The sequence below is a fragment of the Acinonyx jubatus genome, chromosome C1 (assembly GCF_027475565.1).
Source record: "Acinonyx jubatus isolate Ajub_Pintada_27869175 chromosome C1, VMU_Ajub_asm_v1.0, whole genome shotgun sequence".
In the NCBI taxonomy this organism is placed as follows: domain Eukaryota; kingdom Metazoa; phylum Chordata; class Mammalia; order Carnivora; family Felidae; genus Acinonyx; species Acinonyx jubatus.
Window position 1 is genome coordinate 34,367,196 of NC_069381.1, and position 19,698 is coordinate 34,386,893.

Genomic DNA, 19,698 nt, shown 5'->3' on the forward strand with positions numbered 1-19,698 from the left:
TTGGGCAAGTTACGTCACCTCCGTGCCCTGCTCTGTGAAGGTTGCAGGAGCCAGCCAAGGGAAACATACTCATACATAAACACTCACAGAAGGGATTCTGGCTAAAAGGAGATCAGCTGTGACCAATGCTGCAACAGCCTTTGGAGAAGCTTCCAGGCCACCTGCCTTGAGAAGACAGTGCCTTAGGCATGAAAAATATACTGGAGAAGCTTTGCTGGGGATGACACAGAAAGGGGAAGTTCCAAAAATACTCATCAACTACAGAAAATGAATTCCAAGAAGCTTTGGGGTAAGAAGAAGAGTTGTGCATGGAAGAGGCACTTGGGATTCATTCTCCAAATCTAAAGCGCACAAATAGGGAGCAAAAGTCAAGGCCCCAGTCCAGACACAAAATGGGAAAACTTTCTACCTCAATTGCCAACACAAACTTTGGGTATCACTGAGACTCAGGACCCTCAGGGACAGAGGCCAATCAAACCTGATTCCTAGACTCAGGGAGCTTCCAAGGCCACCCAGAAGATAATCACAGCATGAAACATAATGATCACTCCAGGAGAGAAGACTAAGAAAAGGCCATCCCATTTCTGGTGATGGGAAAGCACTGCTGGGGAGCACTTACGCTCTGCTTCGGTCCCCTCTGCTTGAACACACACACACACACACACACACACACACACACACACACACACACTCTGTCCCTCCATTCTTCTCTGCCTGCCCACAACCCTGAGAGAGTGCCGACTTCTCAGCCCATTTTGCTCCCACACTTGCCCCCATCCTCTGGGACAGCTGCAGGTTACAATTCCAACCACAGACTTCAGAAAGATGATACACTTGCTGGAGCCTGCAAAGGGTCAGGAGAGAGTACTGTTTGAAATACCAGCGTGACAGCTGGCTCCTTGTCTGTCTCTTCCTCCCCCACTCCCCTCCCCAAACTTGTCATGGTACAAGAAGTCTATAAGCAGCCCATCAGCTTTAAATATCAGTGTGCATGAAGCAGGAGCACGAGAGCGAGGGAGCGGGAAGCAGACAGCGAGTGCCTCTGTCGCCACTGCCTGTCAGGGAACACTAATGAATTTCACCACCAGCAGCCATGCTTCAGATGGGGTGGGGGGTGGTGGTGGTGGGGGTAGGGAGTTTTCTAGGGAGAACCTTACAGTATTAAAATATCTTTTCCCAAAGCCCTGTTAATAAATGTCATTGCAGAGCTGAGAACTACAGCCCACAGCTAGGACTTCAAGGCAAGGGAGGGGTTGGGACAAGTCCTAAGGTCCTCCCAACAGAAGGAGAGTGCAAGTGTGAGGCTGGAGGGGGCCCCCTCTAAGCCCTGCAATTGGGAGGGTGACCGCTATGACCCATGCTCATCTCATAAAGGCCGTGGGCTGCCTAGCTGAGATGACCAGGACCAGAAGGAAAGGCCTCTGATGAGGGGAGATCACCAGCTGTGCCTTCTGGGCCACACTTAAGTCCACCCCACTTCCCATCAACTTCAGCCATCTCACTTCACAGGGAGGCCCACAGGCAAGGGGCTCCAGGCCATCCTTCCAGATCTAGGGCGAGAGCGGTGGTGAGGAAACTCTGACACCAGTCTAAAAGGAAGTACTTCCCCACAGGTGGCAGGAGTCAGAGCTTATCGTAATCTCCGTTGTACAGATGAGGACATGGAGGTAGAGTAGGAATGTGACTTTCCCAAATCCTACAACTAGTAAGTAGTGGAGTCAGGATTGGAATCCAAGTCTCTTAATTCTAAACACCATGCAGCTTCTCTGAGGAAGGGCTGATCACTTCACTGTCTCCTGTGTGTCCTCTACTGTCAGGCCCTGCCCCTCCCCTCCATTCTCTCCCACTGGTACACACACACCTCTGGTCTGGCATAGGCCACAGCTGCCATGTAGCACAGGGCTGGGCTCCAGGCCAGGGTGAACCCAGCCTGGCAGAGAAAGCCCTGGGAATGAGCCAGACCATCACCTGGGAGTCTCCACAGCTCAGAGGGCATGGTTGCAGGCATAAGCTTTCCCTGGGGTACCCTCTGCACAGCTCTGATCAGCAGTGTCTGATCTGGCAGCGACCTGCTGTGCAGGGGGCAAATGACATTTAATTTCCTCTTGGTTTCCCTATGGTACAGACGAAAGGCCGTCACCTGCGTCTGGGTCTGGCGGCACAGCTGGAAGTGTTCCCAGACATGCTGCTCTGGAGAGTTCCCAAACAGAAACCAGAATACAGGCAGAGCAGAGGGATGCCCCATAGGCCAGGCTGCCAGTCCTCCCTGAGAGAACCAACCTCAAATCCCCATTGCCGAGCAGTTGCTCAAAGCCTCTGAAAGGTACTGATATGTAAACAGCACTTCCTTGCTCCACTGCTTGCTGGCCCACTCGCCAACCATTTGTCCCCCACAGAGCCCACAAAAATGACCACAAGAAGCACACCAGGTGTCCTGATCACCTGGTGCCACAAACACCCTGTGGAACAGTAGAATATGCACTTTCCCAATGCTGCAAATAGTTTAGGAAGTCAAATACCTTCTATCTCCCCAGACCCTCTCCAGTGAAACAATAAGACAAGCATCTCTCCGGAGTCTCCCCAATGACAATTTGTCCAAGGAAAGGGCACAGTGCCCCACCTGTGGTGACTGTGGGAAGTGTTGGAGCTGCCACCAGGACCTGGCTAGAGCTCTCTCCCAGAGGGAATGGCAGAGGCAGCAGCAGGGAATAGGGTACGGGGAGAGGGGGAGCTGCTGACAAGAGGTTCTCAGGGCACTTTGGTCAGTGTCTCAGCTGATGAGCTATTCTCTGTTTTGGCCAAGGAAATCAAGAGCTCCTTAGCAATTTGAGCTGTTTCCAAGATAGCTCACTCATCCCCCCAATTATAGTCTCCACCTGGCCTATGGCCATCTTGACCCTTTGCCTGAGCTGCCTTTGTGTGGCCTACAATGCCCTCTGGAGGCTCCACAGAGAGGCATCCTGCAAGCGGTCAGGTTCTGGGATGTAGACTGCTCTCTGCTCCAGTATACTCAAGGACACAACTGTTCCCCTTACCCTGTCTGTGACAGATCTCCTCTGCCCTGATCCCAGCTCCCTTGACTCCTTCAAGACATGTACGCACTTGGCCTACACAAAGTCACCCTTCTGGGTAGGCATTAGAACGGGCTAGTGGTTTTTAAACTGAGCTCAGTGGGGTTCTAGGATTCTAGAAGGGACATCAGGCTACTTTGAGGACTGGGGGAACAGGAGGAAGAATGGCAGGGCCTCACCCCAGCTTCAACCAGAGCAGCTCAACCCTTATATACTTTGTAATATTGGGCTTTCTTTAGTATTTTTTAAAACAAAATTTCCTGCTAAAAAATACTCCCCATTCAGTCTCTCTACTGTGCTCCTCTGGGTTCTCATGGCATTTGTTTTGTATCTCTTCTGTAGCCTTCTCAGACTCCACCTTACTCAGCCTGTAGTTAGTTATGCATGTGCTGCTCTTTCTGTCCTGATCACCTGGTGCTCCTTATAGTCCCGAGCATAGGACTTCCTGGCCCAGAGCAGCTCTCAACAGGGGCTAACTTTAGGCTACTGCTGGAATACCAGCACTTCCAGCATACACAGTGGTCAGCACCTTCGATGGCAGTTTCCATAAGAATCCCCTGGAAGAGAAGAGTTGCAGTGAAGCATAACTGACGTTTACAAGAAGGTCCTAGTGAAGACACGTGGCATATGCCACTCTTAAGTCACCAAATGAGGTACACCTGCTACCATCATCAATCACTTAAATCAACCTCCAAGGGACCAAAGAGACTTTTCCATCTGGCCAATCTCTGGGCAAAATGCAGATATTCCAACAGGAAATATCACTCATTAGAAGTTTCCAAACCCTGCACGTAAGACCATCCATGGCAACACAAGATGATGCTCATCAGATGAGTACTCAAGGGTCTGTTGCCTTGCAGAAGAGTCACCAGTCCCACAATTCTGCTCAAAGGACTCAAAATGGGTGCAGCTCCTCAGCCCCATAAACCAAGCCCACTGCCTGGCTTCCTTCTCCAGCCAGCTCTGGGGAAGGAGCAAAAGGGAGGCAGGGGTCTGTGCTCCTCCTAGCTAAAGCCACTTGTTAGTAGGCCCCAGATTCCTTTATCCCCAGGGAAAGGAAGGTAGCAATGAGCCCTATCCCTCCCCACCCTCCCCACCCCCAGTATGCCTCCCAACAGGGCCAGGGAAGAGAGCCATTAGTGTGTGCCTCAGCAGACAATGGGGAGGAGAAGTCTCCAGAGCAAAGGACAACTGCAGCAATTAGAATGCAGGGAGGTTCAGAAGCTATTTAACTGGGTGACCCCTGAGGTCGCTGCATCTGACTCCCATCCCTGGATAAATATTGTATGAGAGGGGAGGGGGGAGGGTGAGGGAGCCCTCAGAGTGCTGCTCCTCCTTCCACTCCATTCCCCACCCCACACGGCTGCCTCCAGCCACACACACCAGGAACATTATTTACAGCCCTGACAGTCAGAGCAATCACTCTGCTAACCAAGAGGGAATGGACAAAGTCGACTTACCAAAAATTGACTATGGCAATTGAAGAAGAAACCAGAGCTGTGGGGGAGGGGAGCTGAGCCAACACTGAGATGCAAGGCTCCCCCCACATTCTGGGCCTAGCTGGAGCAAATATTTCCCATCACTTCAAAACTACTAGTAGGTGAAACTGGTCCCAACTGGCAGAGTAAATCAGGAATGGTGCATCTCTCCACCTTTTGGGGGCTCCATGATCAAAAAACTCCTGGATCTCATCACTACCCAGGTGTTCCTTAGCAAAGATGGGAGTCCTAGCTATCTGCCCAGAGGAAGTGGGACTAGCCATATGTCACTTATCCAGCTGGTTCCTCAAGCCACAAGCAGGAGAGTCAGCCATAGCAGAAAGGGGTCAGGCTGAGGGAAGAAGAGGAGAGCGTCTGAGTGCAGGCTGCGTCTCGGCCCCCACATGTGCCGCTCCTCCAGTCCTGCTCTAATGCACCCTGACATGCCTCTGAAGACAGAGAGCTGTTTGCAGTCAGCACCGTGATTTGTTAGTAATTATTTCCATGGTGTCACATTGCTGTCACTCTGTTAACAAAGAGACAGGCTGCCTCGGGCTGCCTGCAAGAAAGAATCGCAGAGAAAAAGGCCTGTCAGGCTCCCGGGATTCTCTGGGCTGGCTGGCTTTCTTCCCCAAACCAAAATCCTTGCAGGCTTTGGAAGAAACAGTTTTACAGAACTATCAAGTCTGAGTATGTCACCCTTTAGCCAGGGACACTGAAAATTTATCCCACCCACTCACAGCCATCCTTCCCGAGCTCTACTGAGCTAAGCCCCCAAAGTCCATAGATCATTCAGGCATGGGCCACTACGCCAGCTGCAGCCCTGAGTTCTCCAGCCCTCACCTTCCAAGACTGCTGCTTCCTGACTCCTCTTCCTCACTGGGGTGTTTGCAGGCTCTCATGTGCTCTTAGGAGTCTAACATAGGAAACCTATTTCAGACCAAACTGAAGCAGCCGCCCCGCTGGCACAGATGGTGGTCAAAGAGAATATGATGGCAGGGCATCTTCTCTTCTTGAATCTGCCAACCGCAGTTCAGGGCCAAAGGTGCTCAGGTGTGAATGCCCCTGTAGTCTCTCGATGCCTGTGCACCTGTGAGGAGATCATCACAGACTGCTCCGTCGTTCCCAGTGCCTGGATTGGTACAACATCCACTGTGGTTTGCTTTAGCACAAAGTAATGTCTCCATTACCCTGGCTGGGAGTGAGAGGACAGATTGGCAACGCTGACAAAACAGAGGTCACTCACCTTACAAGCACGGAAAGTTGGAGATTAATTCTCTCCTCTCATGGAGGGAATCAGACTCCTGGATAGTGAAAGGGAAGCACCAATATCGAGACACCCTTTCATTGCCAAGCAGCAGCAGCAGCAAGAGAGGGACACTAAAGCCCATAAGCCCTACAGAGGCCTTGTCAATGTGGCAAGGGCCACTGGCACCCAGTTCCTGCAGAATCCCACAGGACAGAGGAGCCTGGACAAAACCAAGATTCTTCTGGCATCAGGGTCCAAGGGCCAGAGGGCAGTGCTGGCTGCATGAACTGGAATGTAAACTCCGTGAAGGCAGGAGGTTTTAGAAGTTTTATCTCTTTGTTCACTGCTATGTCCTCAATACCTAGAATAGTGTGAGACACACGGTGGGTATTCAATCAACATCTGCTGAAAATATAATTAAATGGGTCGGTATGGCTCAAAGGCCACTTCCACAGGCCTGGGGCCAGGCTCTCCCTATCACAGGAGTTCAGAGAAAAGGGAAGCCAGTGCAGGTTCCAGAAGAGACAGGTAGACCACATATCCAAAGGACTGGAATTAGGTTTTAAAGGATGAGGGAGATTCTCATATCAGACTGAACATTTACATACTCATTTGACAAACATGTACCAGAGAGGTAAAGAAAAACTGTAGTCCAACAAAAGGAGAAGAGATAAAGCACAGTATGGAAATACAATGGAAAACTATACAGCAATGAAAAGGCCAACTACTAATATACACAACAACCATGGAGGACTCTCTCATATGTCATGTTGAGCAAAGGAAGGCAGACATAAAAGAGTACATTTTGTATGGTTCTACGTATCAAAAGTCCAGAACAGGCAAAGTGAACCAAAAGTAATAGAAGTCAGAACAGTGGTCATCTGGTAGGCAGAGGGCATTACTGACTGAGAAGGGACACAAAACATTTTCTAGGATGATGGAAAAGGTTCTTGATCTTGATCTGGGTGGTGGCTGCATACGTGCATGCTTGTATAAAAATATATGAAGCTATACACTTCACATCTGTATACTTTATGTACACTAACATGCCTACTTCATACCTTGGTTTCTAAAAAAAATAGAAAAAAAAAGTTGGGTCTCAAGAGTCACACAAAGAGGTTTTTTTTAAAAAAAAAAAAAACAACACAAAACTATCTCACCCAAAGTAAAATATTTTCCAGGAGCAAATTCCTTCTCCTTGGAGTTCAGGGGACAAGCCCTCCAATCTTCAGTCCCTATCTGCCAGAGGACAGAGGAGCCCAAATAAGTGGCCAAGGCCTGGAAAGGTCCAGAAATGTTCAAAACACAAAGGAGTGCAGACTGAGTCCCAGGTCTAGGAAGCAGTGACAGCCTTTATTCTGTACCAGGTGAGCTGTGGGGAAGCAGAGATGGAACATATGGTCAAGCCATGCCACCAGCTCGTTCTGAGGCCCTCTGAAGCAGCCTGTCAGATTCTGCCATAGAATCAGACTTCCAGAGACGGTCCTGAAGAGCCATAGGACCAATTTGTCTTCCTGACAAGCTAGACAGACATTGGCTGAGCTACCCCAACTCTGGGCTATGCAAAGGTCTCAGTGCCTACAGCCCCTCCTGCCAGCAAAGAGGAGACAATAAGACCCTCACAGAGGGTCAAGGGGAGTATAAGAGTATAACTCCAGGGGCTACTACTTAGGCAGCAACACTTGCCTCACAATGAAGCAGTAAAGAGACATCCATCTAGTCAGTGGCTCTATAGCAGGCCAAAACATGAGACTCCCACCACTGCCATAAACATCTCAAAGCCTGATCAGTTACTACACAAACGTCTTGATCTTTTATCGGGATTTTAACGAAGCAAAACTTCCATTCCAGGGTTCCAAAAATCACTAAAGTGCTTTAGACTCTGTTACCTTCCTAGTGGATGAGGAGATGAGGCCAACATTAGAGCCCCCCATTCAGGCTCAAAAGTACCCAGAATGTGGAACACCAGAGGCTCTGCCTGCCAAGGAGGGACTGTACTTACTGATCAGATAACAGGGCTTCTCCCCAGTGCCCCCAGGTCCAAAGTCCTTCCAGAGCAAACCAACTACCCCAAACCCAGGCTCCAAGGCAAGGACACAAGCTGAGTTGTCTGCTGACCTGCGGCTCCAGGACCACAAGCAGAAGAGAGGAAAAGGGATGCAGGCAGGGACCTAGGAGTCCCCATGGACTCCACAGAAACCTGTTCTTGCTCTAGGGTCTGCCCACAGGAAATGGATTATCCCACCAGGCCCATACTCAGGAGCCCTTTACCACTAGTGCCAGGCCCCAGGACATGTGTCGGAAGGAACTCTCAGGTCTCTGTGAGGAGGCTGGCCCCAGAGACCTGCGAGCTCTGGGGGGAGGCGGGGCACCCCTCGCTCCTCAGAGCCCAAGAACTCTCGGCCCAAGGAGCTGTCAGGCTAACGAGGCTACCCCACCGCCACTCCATCTGAGCGTGGCAGCCTGCACCGCACGACTGGCTTCAGGTGGCTCTTCTTTAATTAATGGCATCCCAGGCTCTGCAGGGAGCTTCACCCTACAATGAATGGCCCTCTCTCATTAGAGGCAGGCCTGCCATGATGTATTCAGGGCGAGGGCCAGGATTCATTTCCCTGTCTGTGGGTTGGGGATGGGAGGGAGGGGAGAGGCAGCAGGGAGAGATTTATATCGAGTGACTTGGATTAGCTGCAGCTGAAACATGACCCCATCAACTCAAGCTGCCTTCTTGGGGCTAACCTGATGCACCTCTGCTGACGAGAGGGCTCTAGGGAAGCTGAAGGGAGGGCAGAAGGTCTGGTTCTTGTTCTCTCTGGGCTTAGGCTACAGCTCAAAGGCCCAGAATTCCTATACAACCTCCAGAATCCCCTCCCCACCTGCCACACACACTCAGTGTGCACTGGCATCCTGGTCTGGACTCTGAGCCAATCTTGCCCACTGAGAGCCTCTTCATGGCCAGGAAGCTGACCCACTGTCCTCCAAGCTATAGGACTGACCATGGCTGGCAGCTGGCTTTCGTCACTACTTTCTTTGGGAAATACCCTCCCTCCCTACCTCAGAGAAGGAGTCCATATCATAGTAATGCCCCCATATCTGCTGTCTGGAGAGGACAGCACCCAAGTACATTCTGCCACAGAGCATCTCAGACCACAGACTACCCGGCGCTAGGGAAAAGGCAGGCATTAGTCTGACATGAAAACACCCTGTCAGCTATCACCTCACTATACTGAGTCATTAGACTGAACCCCTACCTCTACGGTGGGGAGATTCTGTGTAATACTACTTCTTCCCTCCACCTCCCCTTGAGGCCATCTCATAGGGATTACAAGACTGAACAGGGGAAACTGGGGTCTTTGGGCAAAAAGTTGTCTTAGAAAGAAAGCTGCTCTGGCACCCTGCTAGCCACACAGGTGATTTTAGGCCTGGGGGCTAGGTAGGATCAGGCTGGCAGCAAATAGCACACAGCCCTACAAACTCCCTCTGTAGACCCCAGTGAATTAGACATTCAGTTTTGCTTGTGCTTGGGATAAGAATCATACATCAGAGTCTATCTTCTATCCATCCTCAACCCTCTTAGAATGCCCAATTCACTAAGAGAGCTGGAGAGTCGGCCTTCACCTACCCCTGCCAGCCAATCAGAAGGCTGCTCTGCAGGCTTCCTGTGTCCCTATGAGGGCCAGGGCAGAATGCCTATCATGTGTACACACACCCACTCCATGTCATCCACGCTTCTCCCTGGCCCTTGTGGAAGAGCATTCATTTACCCTTCCTTCCCTACTCAGAAAGAGATGTAGCTCAGTTCCGCTTTGCTAAGCCCTATTTGGCAATGTGTCTAAACACATGCAAACTTAATTAGTTCAGGAGGGGAGCCCAAGCACTTGCAGTGACAGATAAAAGTATCGGGAAATGAGACAAGTCAGGACTGCCAGGGAGTTCTTAGTCAAGCCCCTTCCCCCAGCAGGCTGCTAATCAAAGGTGATGCAGCTCAGAGCTGGGACCAACTGGCACACCCATGGGCAAGGGCAAGGCTTTCATAAGCTTAGTGACATGATGAGATTCCCCCACGTGCTTCCAAACATACTATAGGATAGAGTATCCAAAATGATACTGGCAGTGGTTTCCTTAAAACAGATCTGAGGACTCATTCATTTGTAGCTCATCAAGGAGGCTCTCAGCCCCAAATCATCCTTCACCACACCTCCTGGCCAACTACGCCCGCATAGCAAAACAAACATAACAGTGCAGACCTCCACCAACACCAGATCAGGTACCAGCAGCCTAGGGTGTCAGAGATCATCTGCCACTCAGTGCAAACAAAGGAAAGAAAGGCATTCCCACCATATCACAAAGCCATGGGCCATGAAAGACAAAAGCAGATGGTCAGATGGCATAGTGGTTAAACACATGGTTTCTAGAGTCAGAATGCCTAGGTTCAAATCCCTGCCACAAACTTGTATGAGGCCTTGACAAATAACTTACCTCTCTGGGCTGCAGTTTCCTCATCATTTATTTAAGGAAAAAAAAAAGGGTTATAAAAAGAATTTATTCCTTAAGATTGCGGTAGAATTAAATGAGATTGTGTAAATAGCAGAGCAGAACTCCTGGTATATAATAAGTGCTCAATAAATGCTGACTATCTTTATTATCTAATATAAAACTTCCAGAGCAATCCCAGCCCTCAGTCTTGGAAGGCACAAATCTCTCAGAGAAAGCCCTTCACCCTGCTCCTAAGACCAAACTCCTCCATGGCCCAGGCCTACGGGCCATCTTACCCAGTACCCACCATGGAGGGAGGACCCAACACCCACTACTGGCAGTGAGAAAATCCAGGAACAACTTGCATTAACAGCACAGTTCAACCCTTCACACTGCAGGAAGGCCCAAGATTTCTTCTTCTGTTCCATTCTCCCTGAATCTACCTTCCATTGATCCCTCTGTCATTCTTCCTAAGTATGGATTCCATAGGCCCACTCCATTACTTAGCTGTCATTTATTCAACAAATATTTATTGAAATACTACATGTCAAACATTGTCCAAAGTTATAATGGTGCCCACAATCTAGTGAAAGATACAGATAAGTAGAATTTATACAATTCATGTATAAGTAAATACATTCCAGAAACACACAGGAAAGCACCTAGAAAATGTCGTTAAGATGGATCCTAAGGGGGATGCCTGGTGGCTCAGTCGGTTAAGCGTCCAACTTCGGCTCAGGTCATGATCTCACAGTTCGTGGGTTTGAGCCCCGTGTTGGGCTCTGTGCTGACAGTTCAGAGCCTGGAGCCTGCTTTTGATTCTGTGTCTCCCTTTCTCTCTGTCCCTCCCCTGCTCACGCTCTCTCTCTCTCTCTTAAAAATAAATAAACATTAAAAAAATGTTTTTAAAGATGGATCCTAAGGAACTGGCTAGCTAGAGCATCTGACTGGGGTCAGGGAGATGAGGTTAGAGAAGTAAGCAAGAGCCTTGAGGCCTCAATAAACTGTGTGACTTTGCCGTAAGGGCAAGAGGAAGCCTTGAAGGTATTGCGCAGAGGTGTGACATAATTTGCTGCAATTAGGAGAATGGCACAAAAGAAGTAAAACTGGGGTCAGAAAGACTAGAGCACTTTGTATTCCAAAAAGAATATGGTGACCTGAACTAGGGCAGTGGTAGCAGGGATGGAAAGAAGGCAATGACTCTGGCCAGAAGAATCAACAAGAGTTGGCAATTAATTGGTTGTGACTAGAGAAAAGGAATCAAGGATGAGTCTCGGGTTTCTGACAGAAATACCAGGTAGAGGTTCCAGTCACAACTTGAGAGCAAGTTGGAGGACTAGGTGTTGGGAGAAAGATGACACCTGAGCTTTAAGGGGACTGTGGGCACCTAGGTGGAGAAACAGAATCAGTAGCTGGATGTGAAAGCTTGGAGTTCAGATGGCAGATAAAGCAGATTGCTTTTCTCCAGCAGGATCTCTGCTGCCATGTCAAAGCTGGAACCTACAGAGGCATTCCCTGCCTGGGTAGGCAGAGAAGACAGAAAATTGGTGAAAGAACACTAAACCCCATGAGGAGCTTCAAGAACCATGAGGTAAGGCAAAGGAAAGGTAGGTCAGGTAGGGGAGGCAAGCTGACCAAGGGTCGAAGCCATAACAAGTGTCATTTCTTAAACAAGTTGAGAAGGAAAATTAAATCCATGCCCACTAAATTAAAACCCACCTCAGCAGGATCTGTGACTACAGCATCAAAGCCCACAGAGTATCAACTCATCTGGCTTTGACAAAAGATGGACACAAAATGATTCTGTCGGGACGGGAGCAGATTTCTTTTCTCCAGTGGGATTTCCGCTGCCACTTCAGTTCCCATTTCTCAGTGCCTCACTAATCAGGCCCTTTCCAACAAAAGTGATGTGAAGCTGGTTGGGGGTGGGTGTTGGGAGAGAGGGGAAGGGCAGCAATGAGAAGGAGCCATGGCTCCAGAAAACTAGAGTGGGAAATGAAAATATTTTCTGAATTCCTTAGACTTAGTTAAGTCTGAAAATGGATGTCAAAATAAGAAGTAAGCCACATACTAACAAGTTGCGGGTGTCAATTTAACACCACCCTTGTCAGGCTCATCAGCAGCCTTTACCAGGCGCATAAAAAGGTGATGGCTCTGATGAGAGCCATCTGACGAGAGGTTCCAGGAACACCGATAAGCTGTGCACTGTCACGCAGCACTACTTAGGTTTCCTCTCTGGCTGTTTTTATTTTGTTACACATTTAATTAAGAGCCTTCCCAGCAGTTATGCGGAGTCCTGCTTCTAAAAGGCAGCCACAAAGCTCTCCTCCCCCCAACTCCTGCCACCTGACATCTGCTTCCCTCTTGCATATTCTTTTTCAGAGCTTCACTGGCCTTTTCAATACAAACCCAAACCAGCTACCAAAGTCTCCGCAACCCATCTCTTTTAGAAGCAACATGGCCTTAGAGTTCAATTCTGTGTAGCTATGAATCTCTACCATTTTGGGCCTCAGCTGTAAATACTACTTTGTGTTTTGCCTCTATAAAAGGGAGATACCACCTTCTACCAGGGAAGATAGTTAGAAGGACTGAATGAGATATGGTACATGCTCATTAAAATTTGGTTTGTTTTCCTGTATGTTTGGATTCAATGACCCAATCCCTCTTCTTGATTACATCATTTTTTGTGAAGATTCAAAGCAGCCTCCTGAGACACCAAAATCTGTCCTGGGCCCACTGGGCTAAACTGGTGCTGCAGGCCAGAATGGGCCAAAGAAGACAACATCCTCTGAAATTCCCTCTTCTTCTTATGGAGAAACCAACTCCAAGCTTAGGAGGCCCGGCCAGATAGTCCCTGCATGCATGCACAGGGAAGTTTTCATATACACATGTATGCACGTGCCATTCACAGTTAATGCAGAACATTCTGAAATGAAAGGTGGGTGCCTGGGATATGAGCACACCAAAGAGTGAAAACCACTGGAAGAGTGGGAGTCCTGGGAGGTTATCTGGAGAAACTAGGCCTCTGGACTAGGCTACATGAGCCCCAGATGCTAGGTATCAGCCTGAACCTTGCCACCCCAAATAGCTTCTCTTGTGCTGCTGAAATCCACCTAAATCCCTCTCTGCTTCAAGTGCTCAGAGCTTTCCAAGATGCCATAAATAAGAACAACAGCCTTCCTCCTCCTCGCCTTCTCAATGGAACCCTCCCCTGATTCATATCTGCTTCCAGATCCAGCCTCCATAATTTCCCTGACACACGAGTGTCATCTGGGAGCACAAAGATCCTCTGGAGCTCTGGGAGTCATGTGCACACACCTAGACGTATGTGGTCAATGTGCGTACATGACCTAAAGGATATGGAGATGAGGTGTGTGGGTGTATATGTGATCTGGGCTTGTTCCTCTTCCTGTCTCACTTAGGGAGTTGGTGTCCTGTAGCAGTCTTGACATCCACCTGAATGCATAACTTCACCTCAATACCTAGCATCCAAAAGGCATAAAGAAGGAGCTTGGTAAGAGGATAATACCTAATTTGGTAGGAAATGTTACTCCAGAGCCACTATTCCCCACCCCCCACCAATACCCCACCCTATGCACGAAGCTTGTGTGCACACGCGTACACACACACACACACACACACCCAGAATGCTTGCTATTGCCTTTGGTCACAAAGAACACAGAGGTATCGATTCTATCAATCCTCAGCAAACAGTGCCCCCACCACCTCCACCCCGCTTTAGCTCCCTGGGGGCTGTCTGAAGCCAGGTATCCATAAGGATAGACAAGAGGCAAAAGTGTCAACCCGGCAAAGGAACCAGTTCTGTCTTCTATAACCAGGGCAGGACCGAGAGACAAAGGAGAAAAAGCAGTGGGGACAAAGGAGGGACAAGGAGGCTGGGGACTTGGGGAGCTCCCTATAGCAGCCCTCTCTCATTCCACCACTGGGCCCTCAGTTGAATCATCAGGGCTTTGTATTTCAGATAAAAGGGTAGGATGGCATAATGGCTAAGAGAAAGGACCCTGGAGTCAGGTTGCCTGGGTTTGAATCCTGGCTCTGTGTGTTCTTGGGTAAGTTACTTAACCACTCTGTGCCTTAATTTTCTTATCCATAAGACAGGAATAAAAGTACCAGCGTTTATTAATGAGTTACTATTTCTAAAGCACTAGGAGTAGTAAATGCTATATATTTGGTTTTAAAAAAAAAAAGGATCTGGGGAACCTTGATGGCTCAGTCAGTTAAGCACCTAATTCTTGATTTCAGCTCAGGTCATGATCTCATGGTTGTGAGATTGAGCCCCACATTGGGCTCCATGCTGGGCCTAAGGCCTGCTTAAGATTCATTCTCTCTCTCTCTCTCTCTCTCTCAAAAAAAAAAAAAAAAGAAAAGAAAAAGAATCTTCTTTTAACCCCTTCCTCTCCTTTCCTTCCTTCCTTCCTTCCTTCCTTCCTTCCTTCCTTCCTTCCTTCCTTCCTTCCAGGACAATAAGTAACCCCACAACTGGAAGGGCTGTCCTGAGCAGTGGGACCTGGCAAAGGCCAGAAGGCCCCGACAACAGCAGTCCCAGTAGGGTCCTTGACTTGTCTACTATTCCTTGTTCCAGAGGCAGAAGGCAGGGCTCCCAGCCCTCTTCCCCCCTTGGCAGCCCCCAAGATCCAGACACTCCCTAACTCAGCTGCCCTGTAGGCCTGGATGTGTAAGCCTGTGAAAGGAAGACCTGGCCCCACAGATTCCAAGCCCTGACAGCAAAGTAGTCCTTCTTGTACTCACATGACTTTCAAGTCCCAGTCTCCACAGGTGACAAAAATTGACTTGACGTTTGGATCTAAGAGGCCTTCCTTCGCCATCCACTCATCGACCCTCTGAAAAGTACACAACAAGAACAGATGAGATTTCCCTCTTTTTTTTCTTCCTGAGTCTGTGAAGAGCCACAACAGTGAAACGCAGATAAGCTGCTTGTAATCAGAGCAGGAAAAATCTGTAATCTTATCCAGCCATGGCTCTGCTCTCAGCCTTGGCTCAGGGCTGTGGGGGCACAGGGAGGACAATCCCTGCAGGAAGATCCACAAGCCCGAGTCAGGGGAGGAGGGAGTCTCTCCACTGTCCCACTGCCTGCCCCAGACAGGATAAGGACATATCCCAGTAGGCTGGTCCTCAAAAGCAGAGCCTAGCACAGACACAGGTTGCCCTGGGCCATGAGAACAGGCTGGAAGGAGGCCTCAAGGAGGGACTCCAATCCACAGGTTTCTTCATTCACTCACTCATTTCATCCTCCTACCAAACATTTATTAACCACATTTATGAATTTGGTGATTCCCCCCAATGAAAGTAAAGTTAATCTTCACCGTGAGTCTAGCAAAAAAAGCTCCCTTGCTGGGCTGGAACCCCTTCTTGATCTCTGGGATTGCATTGCCTGCTTTAGTTACTAAAAGCTCATAAACTGGCCCCAGACTTCATGTTTCTCCTCTCCTGGTTGAGGATTCAAATTCAAATTCGGTGGACTCTATTGAAGGCTGAGCTCAATTCCTAGACAGAGATAAAAACTGTTCCTAAACATGCTATAAGTATTTCTTTCCCTTCATCCCTTTGATCAGTTTTATTATTTGCACTCACATTGCAAGTACAAACATTAAAATCAGTATATAATGAGAGAATTATCATAAAGAATTCATGAAATATTGCCTATTTTTCAGAAGATCCCAGGCATGGGGTGAGAGTATAGCAGATCACCATTGCTCCACTCAGGCAGAAGGATTAGTTTTTAAAGGCAAAGAAGCTAGAAACATAGGATTGAAAGTCAGACACATCTGGGTTCTAACCCTGACTCTTCCATATCCTGGCTGTGTCACTGATGGGAAGTCATTTAAAAGTCATTTAATCTCTCTGAACTTCAGTTTCCTTCATCTATAAAACGAGGCAGATGACTAACCTTACAGGGTTGTTTTGAGAATTAAATGTAATAAGGTATTAAGTGCCTACCACAAAATAGACAGTAGGCTGAGAAGGCAAGAAAGGCAGATCATCATAATACAATATAATAGATGCAACCATGGAGAAGTGAACAGAATGCTATAGGACCAAGAGGACGAAGTGGCTAGCTCTATCTTTTACAGGGTAAAGAGTCAGAAAGGAAGGCTTCACAAAGAAGACAACTGAACTTGGGATTCTGTGGTTGGGTTTGCTTGACAGGATGGAACACAGGAAAAGATGCTACAGGCAGAGGCAAAGGCACACGCACAATCATTTTGTATTTGAGAAGCAATTATGTGCTTAATGTCTGCCCTCCCCACCAGACTATAAGCACCATGAAGGCAGGGACTCTTATTTGTCTTATTCACAGTCTTAATCCCTAATCTACTGCAGTACCTTCTCACAAGATACCTACTGATTTACTGAAATATGAGTAGGGAATAGTGTGACCAATGTCTACAGTGTGTAGAAAGAAGGGACAGGAAATGAGGCTGGGGGCTAGGTTAAACCAGACTGTGAAGACTCCAGCAAGTAATGGAGAGTCCATGGAAATCTTGAAGTAAGATGACTTCTAGCAGGTATAGGCTGGCTCCCCAGACATCTCAGAGATCCTGGAGGCCTGGTCCACACTGACACAGTCTTTGAGTAGGGCCAAGGATCCTATGTGGTTCCATGGCTAGAGCAGTCCCACTCCCAGGAGGTCAGAGCTGCTCCCTGAGCCAGACTGTGCTGACCCTCTTCACAGTCTGTACACCAGAGAATCCCTCTCGGGCCAAGAGTCTCTGCAGCAAGCTACATTCTGGACCTTCCACTGCTGAATGGCTTGTCTCCCCAGCCACTATGGCCCACTTGCACAGATGAACATGCACACTTGTATACCCTTTCCCAAGACTTTACAGAAGAGGTAAGGCAAACCTGGAGCTCCCTATGTCAGCTAACCTTGCTCCAGCTCACTGGCCTTAAATCCCAAGGGAAGTGCCCCATCTTCCAGGGGGGCTCTCCAATGCCCCAACTCCTGCACAGTGCTCTTAGATAAGAGCAAGACAGGACTGTCAGGAGCCGATGCTCAGCAAGACCAAGCCTTCCCCATGAGAAGCACTTAATACTCACAGGGGGTCCTTCAGAAGCTTAGGACGTAGGCCATTCACTCATGTGATAGATATTTAGTGAAAACATTCCACTGTGAGCCTGTCCAGGGAAGAGATACTACATTTGGAATAAAGTCTGCCCTTTTCCTTCCCCCTATGCTTGAATGGATAAAGAGCTAGAGGAACCACTGAGAAAACCCCCAATCAGCTGGGCTAGCCCTCCCAGCTACAGAAGGTCTAGCTTGAGTCCTACTTGGACCAAATTAGTCAGGCAAACATCTAGCTGGCCACCTGCTCAGGGACTTGGTTAGGACAAGAAGTTAGCTTTTTAGCTGTATGACCAACTCAGGGCTAATGGGACAAAGCAGAGCCTATTCTAGTCTCCTTGCCAGAGACTCCCTATTCAGGCTGATGCCCGGAATCTTCCCTCTTTACCCACACAGTGTGCTGAAGTAGCTTCCTGGGTGAGACTCAGAATCCTCTGAGCACCCTGCTCCAGGCTGGCCTGGGGTTAGCAGGAGGAAGCCTCCTGAAGACCACAGGTCCCTGGCAACCAGCACCACTGAAGAAAAAAAATCCCGTAATTTCAACAGCCCTAGTTTGGTGCTGGCCTACAGCAGGCATCTTCCTTTTAGGATCCTGGCCAGAGACATTCCAAGAAAAAAAGCTGCCTGCTCTCTGGCCTCCGTCACATGCTAGGCCCTGGCTGGGGCATAGGAAAGGATGGGTCCCCTTTTTCTCCTTGAATCCAGTCTTACAGGGTGCAATCCATGCTAAGGGGCCCCCTCAATCATAGGAGTTAATCTCTCCTGAAAAAAAGAGGGTCAGTGGGGCTGGGGGACACCTCAGAGCTCATCTTATCTTCTCCCAATGTATTGCAGGTACCCTAATGCTGACCCTACCCAGAGCTTGACCAGTCACAGAGCCTAGGCTTATACACTCCCAGGAACAGAGAGCACACCTGCCACTAGGTGAGCCTAAATCTGACTCCATCCTGAGGAGCCCCAGGAAATTCAGTCTGCATTTCTCTTTCCCATGGGGCAGAATCTCTTGGCTAAATAAAGAGATCTTCCTCCCTCTCCCTGCCACCATCCAACTTCCTCTAGGCTGCCTACCTCCAATGCAGATGTGCCCTGCTATCCCCCCAACACTCTGCTTTCTCTTGTGCTTTGATAGGGGCTAAGCTTTGGGTTTATTGGTCTTAAAGATAAATAAAGCACCAAATGAGATCCACAGGCTTTTTCTCTTCTCCCCTCCCTCTAGAGAGGAGGGAGCGGGAGGGGGACCTTCTCCCTTGGTGAAAACCCCCAGGCCAGAAGGGGTGGGAGACTAGCTGAGGCCAAGCATAGCCCTTCTTTATTCCCTCAGGCTGGAGCACAAGAAGCAGCATCTTAACCTTTTCCAGCTCCCCGAGGAGAACATCCTAGAAGTGTGGTCTCTGCCAAGGGTTCTAAAGCCTTTAATTTGATTTCCCTCACATAGGCAATTGTTGTAATTATTCTGATTAGGAATCATTACCCAGTGCAGCCTCTGCACCCCTGACAGTCACAACGCATCCAGCGGCAAGCTGCAGTGGGGCAGGCGGGCCCAGCCGCACCTCCTGGAGGAGCTGACAGCAAACAAAAGCCATCGATGGGGAGTTCTGGGTGAGTTAATGAAGTGCTCACATGCCACAGGAAGCCTACACTAAAGCTAAACAAAAACACCTCCAGTCCCCAGGGCTAGTCCTGCAGTGCCACAGCTCAGCCCCCCCCCCCACTCCCTGACCCGCCCAGCACAGGCTGCCAATGCCGCCCAGCAGAGGGCCAGGGACCAGGAGGGGGTGGGGAGCCCTGTGAGGATCTCAGGGCAGCACTCGGACATCTTGCCAGTAACCCTGATGGGAACAGCTGGAGATGACAGATCAATGGTTCAATACTCTCAACAGCATGTCACTGATGTGACAGCAAATGTTATTCTAATCAAGCCATAATCATAGTCAAATTACACGGCTACATTCTCAGGAGGGGAGGGAGAGAAAGGCAGCAGGAAAGGGTCAGAGGTCAGGAATTAAAGGTCATTCAACCTACCTCCAGTACTTGCTGCAGGCTTGGCTGACCATCCACCATAGCTTGAATAATCCCGGTGAGCTGAAAGGAAAGAGAAATAGCCAATAGGTGGAACCGGAGGGCACAGGGTTTCAAAACTGGACTGGATCCTTTTCTTTCTGTTTTTCTCCTTCTACTGTAAAAGATTCTGGTGTGCACTGCTTTAGGCTCAGAATCTGACAGAAGCCTTGGGAATAAAGTCCCAGGATACAAGGTGAATTCCCCCTGCCCTGAGAGGGGGATACACACCTACATACTGACCACAGGGTGTGTTTCATACCT

The 19,698-nt window shown here is 49.0% G+C and overlaps 1 protein-coding gene across 8 annotated transcripts in view; it reads right to left on the reverse strand.

Annotated features, from left to right (window-relative positions):
- Positions 1–19,698, reverse strand: part of ERI3 (ERI1 exoribonuclease family member 3) — a 127,612-nt gene that overhangs the window by 68,278 nt on the left and 39,636 nt on the right. For all 8 annotated transcript variants that reach the window (XR_003420219.2, XM_027059388.2, XM_027059392.2 and 5 more), the window contains 2 exons: positions 19,399–19,458; positions 15,042–15,133 (listed from right to left, as the gene is read on the reverse strand). Coding sequence is in view for 7 of the 8 variants with exons in the window: in XM_027059388.2 (XP_026915189.1) it covers positions 15,042–15,133; positions 19,399–19,458 (152 nt within the window). In the remaining variant the exon portion in view is untranslated. The remainder of the gene's footprint in view (positions 1–15,041; positions 15,134–19,398; positions 19,459–19,698) is intronic.